General features: G+C 45.1%; 1 protein-coding gene and 1 non-coding gene across 14 annotated transcripts in view; both read right to left on the bottom strand.

Moving 5' to 3' along the window:
* Window positions 1–1,289: 1,289 nt before the first annotated feature.
* Window positions 1,290–14,222, bottom strand: part of NOD1 (nucleotide binding oligomerization domain containing 1) — a 64,601-nt gene continuing 51,668 nt past the window's right edge. For 8 of the 13 annotated variants that reach the window (XR_004628350.1, XR_004628343.1, XR_004628358.1 and 5 more), the window contains one exon: window positions 1,290–2,295. Coding sequence is in view for 5 of the 13 variants with exons in the window: in XM_034669864.1 (XP_034525755.1) it covers window positions 2,223–2,295 (73 nt within the window). In the remaining 8 variants the exon portion in view is untranslated. Of the gene's footprint in view, window positions 2,296–5,724; window positions 5,951–6,238; window positions 6,294–14,222 lie in introns of all 13 variants that reach the window. The other 5 variants (XR_004628353.1, XR_004628346.1, XR_004628354.1 and 2 more) reach the window with 3 other exon arrangements.
* LOC117795543 lies at window positions 9,942–10,064 on the bottom strand. Its single transcript, XR_004619602.1, has one exon. It is a non-coding gene; the product is annotated as a small nucleolar RNA SNORA24 (small nucleolar RNA).

The raw sequence follows: 14,222 nt of genomic DNA on the forward strand, positions 1-14,222 counted from the left end.
TTTTTCTTTTTTAATAAGTTCCAAATCAGCAGAGACATGCCATAAATGCAGGCCTGAAATATAGGAGCTGTTGTTTCTTTCCCAAAAGATGTCTTGTGGGAAGAAATAATCCTCTCCTAAGTTTGTGGAATTGTTTTTTTTCTTTCAATTTTCAGTGGTCTTTTTTTCTTGATGAGGGAAAGTCTCCACTTCTCTGCACAGAAGCTCACCAGTGAGTAACGGAGAAACTTTCCGGCAAATTAGGAGACTGAGAAATAGAAAATCTATCGTTCACCATCTAGAAGACCAGAAGTATTTCCAAACAGTATTCAAGTCAACACTACGCAAATTCTAATTTCCCTAGAGGTAGCGGTTTTAATTTTGATAATCTGTAAAAGCAGTACTATGTGGTAGTTTCTGAGTAAACTTTAGTCTCTCAAAAGTTTAGTTTTAGTGGTTTAATAAATTCCGAATCTGTCAGCTGAGAAGTATAGTTCTTTTACTCAGGAAGTCTGAAGTCTGTCCTAAGCACCCCTGGCCTTCAGCTCGCCACGTTCATTCCATACCTGTTACCCAGAAGCTCTGTTCGGGAGAGTTAGTGCCTCAGGGGGTGACTATTACGTGAATACTCAGATCTGGGGTGAAGGGAGGGTTGGCTTGGAGCTACCAAAGTGGCCCCCTTTAGGGGAACAGGCACCATGTGGCTGAATGACTACAGGATTTTCAGAGCTCACTTCCTCACCTGCACACTTCCTGACAGGGGCTGCTGCACAAAGCAGACGGGACCTCCAAGAACCCAGAGGTACTGTCAGAAGGCCTCCTCATCCCTTCCCCTCTCATGTTTGGTCCTTACCATCCTGGTGCCTCTTGCCACAGTGGGTGACGGGTCCACTCAGCAGTGAACTGCCACAGAAGGTAGTGGACATCGAGCCTGGCCTGCCAGGGCCTATCATGGCACAGTGGTGAGGGCTGTGAAATTTGGCCCATGCAGCATATCCTGGCCCCAGCCACCCCTGACCAAGTCTGCTCCTCTGAGAAGCCAGCTGTATGGATTCAGAGGTCAGAGGGAGGAAAAGGCCTCAGTTGCTTCCTTGGCTGTTCTCGATCCCTTGGTAGGTGGAGAGGGCTGCAGAGGACCATAACGCCGACACCTTGGCCTTCCTACAGCGGCGCTTCACAGCACCACACGCCAGCGCCCCACCCAACGCACTGAGTATCCTGAAGGGAGCCCAGGCATGCAGTCCAGGGATCCTAGCATGCTTATCAGTCTAAATTCCCTTTTAAAAATCCCAGACTCGGGCAATTAGAAATAATGTTTTCAGTACTTTATTAAATGAATTGGCAAAAGAACAAGTTATGTGGTAATATCACCACCCCCTCCCCCATTTAACACCCAGCACGTGCCTGCCATGATGGTCGGTGTAACATGCTCTGCCAGCTGGGTTCTCAGCAACTCCCTCAGCCTTAAGTCCAGTTCAGTCGTCCTCACTAGTCCGGGGCAGGGAGAGACCTCCCTTCCTCAGGAGGGCAAGAGACAGAGAGAGAAGCTTCTGTTTGGACCTCAGGCCACAAAGGCAAACGGGGCCTTACTCGTTTTGGAGGATGGGCACGGCTTCTTCCTCCTGACACAGAGCACTTGCGCCCACCCTTATCAGCCCTCCTGAGGAGCTCAGCCCAGCACGAGAAAGCCCTGAGTGGAAACTCAGCATTATGAAGACCCCACCCTTTCTCTTAGACCTGCTAAGAGGCTACCCCGTCATCTCTGTCCACAGACACTGGGACCCAAGGACGAAAACAGAAGCCCACGAGGAGCCTTTGCTCTGGCACAACCTTGGGTGCGTCCAACCCGACACTGTGCATATCTCAGCACCTACAGCTGTGAAGTGGGCAGACCGTCAACCTGTGGGGAGGGACCGAGGAGGAAGAGAATGTTCCAGGTAAAACACTTATTTGTTGAGCACCTTTTCTCCAGGAAGCTTGGCACTAACTCTCTACCGTGTCCTCAGCTCCTCCATGAAGACGCATGACCAGCTCACTTCCCTGGTCCTGAGGGCCGGTGTTCGAGCTCAGTCTTATTCCTTTCATGTCCGATAAAAATAATCCTGGATATGCATTATGTCTTCTCATAGTGTATTTATAGTCACTGCAGCGGCTCACCGGGCACACTCCTGCCCTGCAAAATTGTAACAGCTACGCGGGGCGGCTTCTCCCGGGGCAGGGACCCCGCACATGGACGCGGCCTCTCAGAAGCAGACAATCCGCTTCTCATCCTCAAAGACTTTGGCCTCCTCTGGCTTTATCAAGTTTCCATTTAGGCTGTCGGAGAAAAAAAAAGAACACAAGTGAGATGTTAGGAACTTGTAGGAGGCGTGCCAGCGTGTGTTCCTGACACACTCCTGTTCTTCACACCGCCCTGAAGTTATGGGACGTGCTCTTGTCGGGTACTTGTTTGATAACATTACTCCTTTCCAGCTATCGTCACTCTCCGAACTGGCTCTCACTAAGGTCACCAATAGCCTCTGTGAACCTGAACTTAATGACATCTCTCAGGCCTGGTCTGTCTTGTCCTTCATAGGCATTTGGCTGTCATGCTCTCTGCCCCCTTGAAACACCACACCTACTTGGCTTGATAGTAGGCTCTCTGTTTTCTCCTGTGTCTGCCACTCCATCTCTGTCTCTCCTCCCCTATTCTCCTGCATGTGGCCTCTAAATGTTGGATTTCCTTCAGGCTGGGGAGAAGGGCCTATCACTGCCCCCAGGTGACCTCATCCCGACGTCAGTGGGCTTGCAGCCCAGGATTCTCCTGTGTGGCCCCACCACACCTTCGCTTGGATGCCACCCAGGCACCTCAAGGTGGCCACGCTGGCCCAGGGCCCCTAGCTCAGTGTCGGACCACTCTTCATCCAGCTATGTAAGTTAGTGACTCGGGGACCAGCTTTGACCCCTTCTTCCTCATCTTCATATTCTATCTATCCCAGAGTTCTATCTTATTCTCTAAACATCCCCAGAATGCCTCCCTGGAACCTCTCCATATCTTCACCACCACATGGTGGTCTGAGCGCCATCATCTCTGGATCCCTGCAGCGCCCTCCTCACTGGTCCATTTACATGTACTCATCTAACTTCTTCAAATCCATTTTCGTGGAGGAGCCAGAGTGGTCTTTTTATAATGCAAATCGGATCATATCCCCCTTTGCTTCAAACCCCTCCATGACTTTCCATTGCTTTTAGGATAAAGACCAGAATATGTAACACGACCCACAGATCTCTTTTGGTCTAGTATACCCCAATTCCTCTCCTCCCCCCTTTTGCCCCTTCTTCTATACTGTCTGAACCCCAGGGCACACCAACATCTTGCTGTTCTTCAAGGATAACATGCTCCTCCTTCCTGCCTCAGAGCCTTTGCATATGCTGTTCCCTCTGTCTGGAACACTTTCACCTCACCTCAGCTGACTAACTCCTATTCATTCTTCGGGGCTTAGCTTAAATGCCACTTCATTAGGGAGAAGTCCCCTGAAACCTCATCTGTATTAGGTCCTCTTCTTAGCTTTCTCCTTTATAGCAATCGTAATGAATTGCTTGAATGATTTTTTTCTTTACTCTGCGTCTCCCTCACCAGGTGGCAGACCCATGAAAGAGGGTAGGTCCATTTTGGTCACCACTGGATGGTGCTAGTACCGTGCCTGGCACTCAAGCACTTCGTTATTCAGCAAATGAAGATGTCACGCTAAGCCCTGGGGACACAGTAATGACCAGTGATTTTTTAAAATGAAACTCACACGCCCCAGGTCAGTAAACCAGGACTCAGTACCTAATTGAACTGCAGTCTCACCTCCCCGGGAATACAGCCTTTAGCAGGGCAACCTGACCAGAAAATTTCCCGAGAGACCCTTTCTGCTCCTTAGGAGAGCAACCTGGCCTATGCAGTGCATTCCTGGCTAGTGAATTCCCTTTTGTTAATGCCTTCTCTGCCTTTCAAGAAATCGTTCTCTTGTTTGGCTCAGCAGAGCTCCTCTCTACTTGCTAGATGGCATGCTGCCTGATTCGTGAATTGTTTAATAAAGCCAACGAGACCTTCCCGTTTACACGGCTGAATTTTGTTTCACAGCCGTGGTGGTGGCACTGGATTGGCAGCAAGCTTCTGGCCGCCGTTGGGACAAGGAGAATCACAGGCACGGCGCCCCGCGAGCCCGTCTGCATTCCCCGCCTTTCTTGCAGTTCCGCAGGTGCCACCGGTGAGTCCTCTGGGTTTCTTCTCCCCTCTTTGCCTTCAAGCTACTGACCTAGTGGGCTTAACAGCCCAGGGTCACCGGGTCAGCATAGGCTGATGGGGGGCTCTCGCGGAGCGCCAATCCTTAGCCTGGGTTCAGCCCGCCAGTCCACACGGGAATCCCTTCCCGGCTCCCACCCGCAGTCCCCATTTACTGGACTTTGCTGCTTGAGTCCTTTCCCATTTCCAGTCTGCAGTCTCCACGATGGTCGGAGGCTGCTGGGTCAGTCCACACGGGGAACCGCCCGTCCCCGTGCTGGGCGCGGCCTTCTCTCCGCCCGTCGGCGGCAACAGCTTGTGGTTACTGCTGGTATGTTAGGTGCACATGTTTATTTGTCTCGTTTCGTGTAAACAGAGCCTTAGCTAATAGGATCCTTAGCTAATAGGATCCTTAAGTTCTGAAGAGTCAAACATGTCACCTTCCAGCACACCTGCTCGTTTTGGTCTAAAAACCACGGTGCCTGGAGCTGTGAATATCTACAGAAATGGCAAAACTTTGCTAAAAACAAGCTAGCAGTACATTGGCCACGATGGGGAGTGTTCCCATTAGACAAGGTCATTTAAGAAACGCATTGGAGGGGAGCCTGGGTGGCACAGCGGTTAAGCGTCTGCCTTCGGCTCAGGGCGTGATCCTGGTGTTATGGGATCGAGCCCCACATCAGGCTCTACTGCTATGAGCCTGCTTCTTCCTCTCCCACTCCCCCTGCTTGTGTTCCCTCTCTCGCTGGCTGTCTCTACCTCTGTCGAATAAATAAATAAAATCTTTAAAAAAAAAAAAAGAAACGCATTGGAAAGCACCGGTTCCCAAACCGAACGGGATGCTGGTTTACACTGGCAAGCAGAGCTCCAAAAGTTTTCAAAATTCCAAAATAGTTTCGTTAGAAGAGTAATTAAAAGATTTAGCAAAACGCCCAGGAAAATTAAAGGTAGAAGAGGGACCTAAAATAAGACGGAAGAAACTTCTGCTGACCCTCTCTGTCCTCTGAGCACTCGTTCTGCTAATCCTCGGTCTGCATTGTCTTTACCCCTGCGCTTAGGCCCCTCTCAGAGTTAATGGGACTGAGGAATTTTTTGGTAAACTGCTTCAACCAAAGGGGAGGGGGGCACACCCGGGTGGCTCAGTCACTTAAGCATCTGCCTTTGGCAGCTCAGGTCATGATCTGGGGGTCCTGGGATCCTTGGGCTCCCTGCTCGGCGGGGAGCCTGCTTCTTCCTCTCCCTCTGCCCTTCCCTCCGACGGTGCTCGTTCGTTCACACGTGCTCTGTCTTGCTCACTTGCGCTCCCTCTCTCTCAAATAAATAATCCCTTAAAAAAAAATAAACAGCCAATGGGAAACTCCAGTAGATAGCAGAGGCCGCACAGGGGACCATGGAAAAACTGGAAGAATCACTTCCTCTGAACGTGCCTGCAGTGCTCAGTGGAGAGGGGAAGAGAAAAATGCACGTCACCCTTTCCTTCCCGAATCCAAACCCACCGTTTGTGGATGCCCTCTCTCCCAGGGGCAGCTGTCATCCTCTTCCTTGTCCCATTTGTGTAACCAGGCTTGGCTTTCTGCCTGCCTGGGACGTGCAGGCGGTGGTTCTGTCTTTTGGCTGTCTTTGGGAGTGACTCTGGATCTCGGGAAGGTAAATATCCTTTGCGCCCTCTTTGGGAACCCATCTTAACACCCCAGGGGGATTACTCAGTACTGCCAGAAGTATCTGAAATTCAAATATGTACCCAGGGGGAAAGAAAGGAATTGACGTTAATAACGTAGTTGGGATAGGTGGGCCGACCTATGATGTCATTCAAGTTACAGCCCAATTCTTTGAGAGATTGAAAGCAACTATCCTTATCTTACAATATTTTTCTTTCAAAATAAAAATCCGCTCCAGGCACGATTCAAAATTCACCTATTCCTTTACCTATTCCAAAACTTCCCTCATTTATCTCAAAGGCTCGTAAATTACTGGTCTTGGGAAACCCAAGCCCTTCTTTCAGGAACTTACATTCTTTCTCTGTCCCTTGAAGTTATACATCTATCAAACACAGCCCATCAATCACCTGAGACAGAGGGAGAAAAAAGGGGGAAAAAGAGGCCTTTTTAAAGTACAAACTGCTAAAAAGGGCTCTTGTGCCCAAACTCTAGCACATCCTCCTTAAGATTGATTCCAGAGACAAATACAAATCTTAAAAAAATCTTCTCCACAAATATTAGTAACTATAGGATTTTTGCCTTTTTTTTTTTTTAATTTTATTGGAGCGAGAGAGGGCACACAGAGCGAGAGGGAGAAGCAGACTCCCTGCTGAGAAGAGAACCTGACCCGGGGCTTGATCCCAGGACTCCGGGATCGTGACCTGAGCCGAAGGCAGACGTCCAGTCGAGCCATCCGGATGCTCCTGTCTCTGTGGTTTGTGGGTATGTCATAAATGTGAGATATTGCTTCACAAACTGATTTTAGTAATACCATCTAGAAAGAGCAATCGTGTAAATAAAGCCTTAGCTAATAGGATCCTTAAGTGCTCGCATGCCACCTTCCAGCACACCTGCTCATTTTAGGTCTAAAAACCATGGTGCTGGGAGAGCTGTGAATATCTACAGAGATGGTTTGTTGGTTTTGTAGGGCCCAAGGGCAGGCTGCTCCAGAATGTGCCACTGTGGCATACTGATTATTTTAAATAAAGCATATGTAAGGGACAACCCGTACAAGAAGGGCACTCGGACCCTCCTCTGTATGCCTGAATGCAGGAGATAAATCTCCCATGTGAAAGGCACCCTCCCTGTGCCAGGGAGGTGGAGACATTCTTATCACCAGAGATAGAAAATTCAGAGCCAAAAAAGCTGTATCAACAATCCTTGTTAACTTTTACTAATTTAATATCACACCCTAAATTCTGCCTAGAGTTCCTTACTAATTGGAGCTCCCAAAGTTAAGTTTTCTTCGTCCCGTCAATTCCTCATGGATTTATTTGTTGTCTCTAAAAGTATAAAAACTGCCTGCCTTGGTCATCTCTTTAGGTCTCAATTTCATTATGTGTACTGTGCACACATAATTAAACTCTAGTTTTTTCCCTCAGGTTAATCCGTTTTATGTAAATTTAACTCTTAGTCCAGCTGGAAGACCTTGAAGGATAAAGGAAGAATTTTCCCTTCCCTTTGGTTGGCGTAGTCGGCGGATACTCCTTTGCGGGACGGCTGCTCGCCCCAGGACTGCGGACACACAGCCAGAAGGTAAGGTTTCCGACCGCGCCAGCCTCCCAGCTTGTCCGTCTGCAGGGTCTGCTGGATCGAGAGCGGTAAGAATCTTTCTCTAAATTTAGTTAGCAGAAGAAAATACTGTAGAACTAGTTCCTTGGGCTGAGCAACTTTTGGTAGCATACTCTTGGGTGACTGATCATTTCCTCCCAGAGATGGTTTCTTTCATGTGTGTCTTTTAGAGTGTCACAGGAAGGAATTCTCACAGGACAGAATGCAGGCTTCGGCTCTATAACCCTGCTGTGTAGCCGGCCTCACGGACTGGTGAGGTCACGGGTCTCCTCAGGCCAGGGTGTGTTTAGACACACGCTGCTGTGGGTTAACGCACGTGTGAGGGAAAGGCTGTTGCTAAAGAAACGTCTTGGCAGCCCAAGCGACGGAATTGGTGGTCATGGGTCAGCACTTAGAAGCTGTTAGCGTGCTTATCATCTAACTCAGAAACCCCCATTAGGATAACCTGGTCATGGAATGGGTTAGATTGACACTCTGCCCCTTGCCAGCTTCAAGAAAATGTCCATGCAGCAAGGTACACGGTAAACACTGCACAGTCCCCAACCTCAAGGCACAGTCCTTCTGGGTATTGGTTTGGCCCCCAGAGACCCAAGGCTTAGGCAGGGCTGAATAGAAGAGATTTTTTCCTCTTGTTCTGTGTCCTGAGAGCTTGGCTTTGTGACCAGCGAGCATATTTTCTCTGGTCTCCGTCACTTGGGAGTGCACACTTACCAGGGTGCATCTTGGCGGCAAGTAATAGACCGGGGGCCCGAGAGACACAGTTACGAGCAGCACTCTCTGTCCAGCCATGCCAGCTCGCAGGAAAGCTTGTCACGAGAGGTCCCAGCCCGTAAGGGGCCTCTGTTGCTTCACCCCTCGTTGCTCCTTAGTACTGGAGAAATCTCATTGCAGGAGCACCTGCCCGATGTCACAGGTTAGCAGGTCTGTGACTAGAGGCGTCTTACGTTCTGGGAGACCCGAGGTACCGTACACAGTACCTCATTCTTACGGCCTGTACAACGAAGGTGGTGGCTTTCTCAGACTGTTCTTGGGAGTCAGCTTTTGGGTCACAGGGGTGGCATCATCCATGCTTTCTCTAGGGACGCCTCTTGAGTCTTGGATTAAGCCATTAAAAGGCTTGTGGGTTTGAGTCACTATTGAAATTAATAAGATCCAGTCTGTCAATGGCCAGACACTAGATCCTGTAAATTGACTATTTGAAAGAGAAAAATTATCTGTGAAGAGCTCTCAATTGTCTTATTAGTATAAGGGCTAGTCTTAGCGATTCCCTTGACAAGATGAAAGAACAGAAATTAGACTTAAGACAGATAAATGTCTACATTCCATGAAAATTCCCCTTCTTAAAATCCAGCCCAACCTATAGGTTCAATCCAGGCTACTCTTATAAATGCTAGAAGCCAGAAAGTGAATTTAACAGAAGCACCTAGGACAAACAGGACGACTTAGTTTACTGTAATCGACCTCTGTCAGCCTCAGACATTTCTATATGCTCACCTTTGCCAGGTGTATCCTAGGCCCCGCCCCCTACTGCAAAAAAATTCATGTCTCCCAAACAGCAGCAAATCTTTTATAAAGCCTCTTTTCCTCCATTTTCAGAAGATCCTACCAGACTTAGAGAAACATTAAAAAGATTTGGCTGTTCACAACTTCCTCTTCACAGAGGAAAGAGATGACCAATAAAATTTCTCCTAGGCCCGCCTAGAAATGATTAGAGGAAGGCTGATGCTGAGGGGCTAACAGAAGCCAAGGCTGAACTGTGTAAGCATGAAGAAGGCTTTTGTTAAAATGCTTTATACAGACCGTATAAAAGCATCAAATTCCCCTTGATATAAAGAAGCAAATTTAGTTAAAAAGGTAGGCCAGTCCCTTGATATTCAGGCTGGAATCCAGTTCTTTGGGGGAATTAAAAACAACGGTCTTTGTCTTACAAATCTCCATAAAGCCAGAAATGCAACTCTAGAAATAAGTCAGAATCTACCTATCTTTACCAATCTCCAAACCTCACCTGTTCCTCTCAGAATACTTGTGGATATTATCAAAGGTCAGGATATTGGAACAAAATTGCCCTGTACTTAAGCGGGGAAAAAAGGCAATTTTTCCCCCCAGAGGAATCAAGCATTTTATTTCATTACAACAAGGAAGCGCTCACCTATTCTCTCCTTAAATGCCATATTTGGGCGGAAATAATATTCAGGCCTATACTGATAGTTTCCAGAGCATTATTCACCATTCAGGACCCAAGCTGTTGAGATTTAAAATCACGTTTGGCAATGTGTACCCCAGGATGCCAAATAAACAGGCCTCCACCCACATCGCTTTGAATTTCTTGGTATCTTGTCCTGTGTTCCACTGCCCGTTGGGATAACTGAGCTTCCTAGAAGCATCTGAACAATAGCTAGGTATGTGCCCAAGAACCCAGCACCCTCTGTGTTTTCAGACGTGAAGAGGTTACCTGTGCAAGTCAGAATCTGACCCCTAGTAAATGGTGACAGCTTTGCCAATACACAAGACTGTGCTCTTCCGTGGCTAGGAAGGGAGACTGCCACAGCTGACAGGTTTAAAAAAAGGTCAAGTCCCAATTGCCCCCAAAACTATTAGAAAAAAAGTTTTTTTGCATTCTTTCTCTGTCCCTTTAAGTCATAATCTTGTCTTTGAAATGTGAACACAGGACACCATGGCCTGAGGCTTAAGGAAAAATGGGAGGGAAAGAGGCCTTTTTGTTGTTGCTGCTGTTGTTTTGGGGGGGGTTATGTTCCGTTAGCCAACATACAATACTCCATTAGCCTTTGCTGTAGTGTTCGACAGTCCATCAGTGGCACGGAACACCCCGTGCTCATCAGCATCACTAGCCGTCAGGGAAACACAAATCAAAACCACAAAGAGGCCTTTTTAAAATACAAACCGGTACCAGGGTCTCGCGCCCACTCTAGCCCCTCTGGTAACAAGCAGATACGCTCCAAATCTCCACCTTGGACAAAAGTTTGGTACTTTCTACCCCCATGTTCTCTAGGACCTAGGTAGGAGCCATTCTTTGAGATGCAGACAAGAGAGGGGAGCTCTTCAACAGAAAAAGGAAGGGGGGGTATTTGGAATTTGGGCCTATAATCTCTCTGCAAACATGAGTGAAATCAAAAGCTAGGAGATTTTGTTTGCCTCTGGTCTGTGTATTTGTATGTGTGTCCATGTATGTTGTAAATGTGAGATTTTGTTCTGTACTTCTGGATGGTATGGCTAAAGTTAACAGAGCTCTAGTTTGGCTGAAGGCAAGCACTTGGTGAGAATTGGGCATTCTAAAACTCAGAAAGCTTGGGGCGCACCTGGGAGGCTCAGTCGGTTAAGCACCCAACTCTTGATTTCAGCTCAGGTCATGATCTTGGGGTCATGATCTCAGGGTTGTGAGAGGGAGCTCTGTGCTCAGAGGAGTCTGCTTGAGATTCTCTCCCTCTCTTCCTGCCAACCACCGCCCCCCACCTGCACTGTTCTAAAATAAATTTTTAAAACTCAGAAAGCTAAAAACTAACCCAAATGTTTAAGTTCACGTGATCTGGGAAAATATTTGGTATTAAAAATAATTTAAGGTTATTGGTTTAATTAAAAAAGACCTGTCTTTACAGTTATCAGCATTAACTATAAACCTTTTATTCTGCCTGTGTTTACTGAAAGTCAGGTGCGTTTCATGTTCTCTCTGTTGCAAAATCTGTCAGAAAAAAACCAAAACAGAATAATGGTTGAGTCTAATGCCTCATGAAGTTTTATGGGTAGTCCAAATATAATAAGAACAAGTAAATTAAATAGGTGTAAATAAGATTTTATTTATTTGAGAGAGAGAGTGAGGGAGCACGAGTCGGGGACAGAGGGAGAAGCAGACTCCCCACGGAGCAGGGATCCCCACACAGAGCTCCATCCCAGGACCCCGGGATCATAACCTGTGCTGAATGGAAGACGCTTAAACGGCTGAGCCACCCAGGTGTCCCTCTAGGTAAACTTTTAAATAGCTTCCAAAATCTTTTTGGTGGTAACCCAAAACTTTAAAGTTTTACTAAATTAAATGGATAGTTAAATTGAGTATCTAGGGGCCTCAGGGAGGCTCAGTTAAGCATCTGCCTTCAGCTCATGTCATGATCTCAGGGTCCTCGGATGGAGCCCCACTTCCGGCTCCTCCCTCTCCCTCCGCTAGTGCTCGAGCGTGTGTGTATGCGTGCACGCACATGAGCAATCTATCTTAAGAAAAATTCATTGAGTGTCTAGGTCATTTCCAAATAAGAAAATTACATTAAGTATTAATATAGGTTTATCTACTTTTAGTTTCTCTGTATAAAACAAATTTGGGTCTGTTAGCAAAACCTGTTTTGTGGTATTGTACTATGAAGACACATGTTTCTAAATTATGAAACGTATTCATAAATTTGCCAATCTAGGGGCACCTGGCTGGCTCAGTCAGTGGACCATTTGACTCTTGATCTTAGGGTCATGAGTTCAAGTCCCACATTAGGCATACAGCTTACTTAAATTAAAAAATATTTACTTAGTTTTCACTAGAAATTAAGGTTTCTAAGAGTTAAGAATTCTAATGTTTTTAAGGGTACTGAAAATAAGACAAATCTATATGCAAGAAAAGATATGTGTTTTGGGTGAGAAAAAATATGAGGAATAAAAATACATTTTTGTTGAAGAAAAAGAAAAGTGAGGCTGAAAACTTAGGGCAAAATCTGGATGTAAAAAAAAAAAAATTGTAGATTTACGGGAAAGAAATTTTCTGTGTAGCCAGTACTGGGTAAGATAAAATTTAAATAAATGAGTTTTATTATCAAAATTGTGCAAAATTAGAATTGTTTCCTCTTTGTTAAAAGGTCAAGGTTTTCTTGAACTTTTGTTTATAATTTCTTACTAAGAGCAGACCAAAAGTTTTTCTTTACCATTAAAGTTATTGGCCTAAAAAACAAGGTTCCTGTGTTTTGCCAGAATAACATCCTATGTTTATCAGGTTTTTCATTACCTAAACTGAGTCTTAATATTAAAAGGGCTAAATTTTGCTTACAACTATGTAACCTTCCATAATCTTTTATTGTCCCTTTGGTTAAATGGATAACTATTGTTTTATAACGAATCATGATCTGATTTAACCACATGTCCAAACCTTTTGATATTTTTTGGCATACTTCCCAAAAATCAAATTCTAAAATGAAGTCCTTCCAACCCCATCCTAATTGAAATTTTCCAGAGGGCCCCTTGCACATTTCAAAGATTTTGTGAATAATTAAACTCATTAAGCTTGTTTGCTCTGTTTAGTCCCATAGAACTGTCAAATAAGAGCGACCAAACTTTATATTTGTGTAGATGTCGGTTACCAAATAAGCGTTCTAAAAAGTATATGAGGGGGCACCTGGGTGGCATAGTGGTTAAGCGTCTGCCTTCGGCTCAGGGTGTGATCCTGACGTTATGAGATCAAGCCCCACATCAGGCTCCTCTGCTGTGAGCCTGCTTCTTCCTCTCCCACTCCCCCTGCTTGTGTTCCCTCTCTCACTGGCTGTCTCTATCGAATAAATAAATAAAATCTTTTTAAAAAATTATGAAACTCCAAACAATCTGATATGTCCTGGTATGTTGTTATCTTAAAGTGTTATATGTCACAAATATAACCAAATTTCCTTGCCACCTACATTGTAATAAACTCCAACCACATCTTTAACCATGGCCATTTTTAAGACTTCTATCCTTTACAGTTGTACTTTTGCAAAAGCCTCTTGCAAATGTATTCTGTCTTACATGAGATTCATGGAAAGACCTCTCTGTCCAGGTTCCTAATAATCTTCACCTCATAAAACTAAACTAGGTAAGAATTTCCAGAACTTTCAAGCAGAACAAGAAAAATATGTGATTAAATGAACTAAGGAGGATAATTTTTATAACTTTTTAAAACATTGCTGATTTTTTTAAAAATGTTGTTTTTCCAGATTTAAGGAAGTTTTTCTTAAAACACTAAAATATTTACCATACATAGGTTTATCTATGTTTGACTACTTATTACAGAGAAACTAAAAGCTATTTTGATATGTTTGTGCTACTTTGGGAAATTGAAAAAGGCGTATATACTTCTAGAAACTATGAAACATATTCATAAATCTGAAAATCTAAAAAATGCTGACATAACAGTTCACATTTGCTTACATATTAGCTTTCACTGAAAATTAAGGGTTTTAAGAGTTAAGTAAAACTTTTTTAAAAGTTCTAATGTAATTGGCTACTGAAAATAAGAAAAAATATGAAAAACAGACATACATCTTTGATGGAAAAGAAACTAATTTTGTCCTAAAGTGAGACTGGGTATTTAACAAGGGAAAACTTAGGACACAATTTGAATGTAAAAAAAGAAAGTTCTAGAAGGTTTGTTGGGAAAGAAATATTAATAGGCGCTCAAGGCAACTTTTGTACAAGGCAGCAACAACAGAATCTATAAAGATATAGACTAACTCCATTCTCCTTCTGCAGAAAATGGTCCCTCAGGGCCAGACATTTGCCATCCTGATGTCCTTACAACATGGCAAAGGTCTGCTCCAGAAGCAGAGAAAGTAAACTAACAGACTATGGGAAACCCAGGACGGTCGCTTGGTTTTTCCTCGCTCCCCTGACCCCGTTTTTGGTTTTTGCCATCCTGCACCCATCACGGTGCATTCAAGATTACTCAACAGACATTAACGGGTGAATGTCTATAAAATTGCAAAAAC

Source organism: Ailuropoda melanoleuca, chromosome 1 (genome assembly GCF_002007445.2).
Source record: "Ailuropoda melanoleuca isolate Jingjing chromosome 1, ASM200744v2, whole genome shotgun sequence".
Classification (NCBI taxonomy): Eukaryota; Metazoa; Chordata; class Mammalia; order Carnivora; family Ursidae; genus Ailuropoda; species Ailuropoda melanoleuca.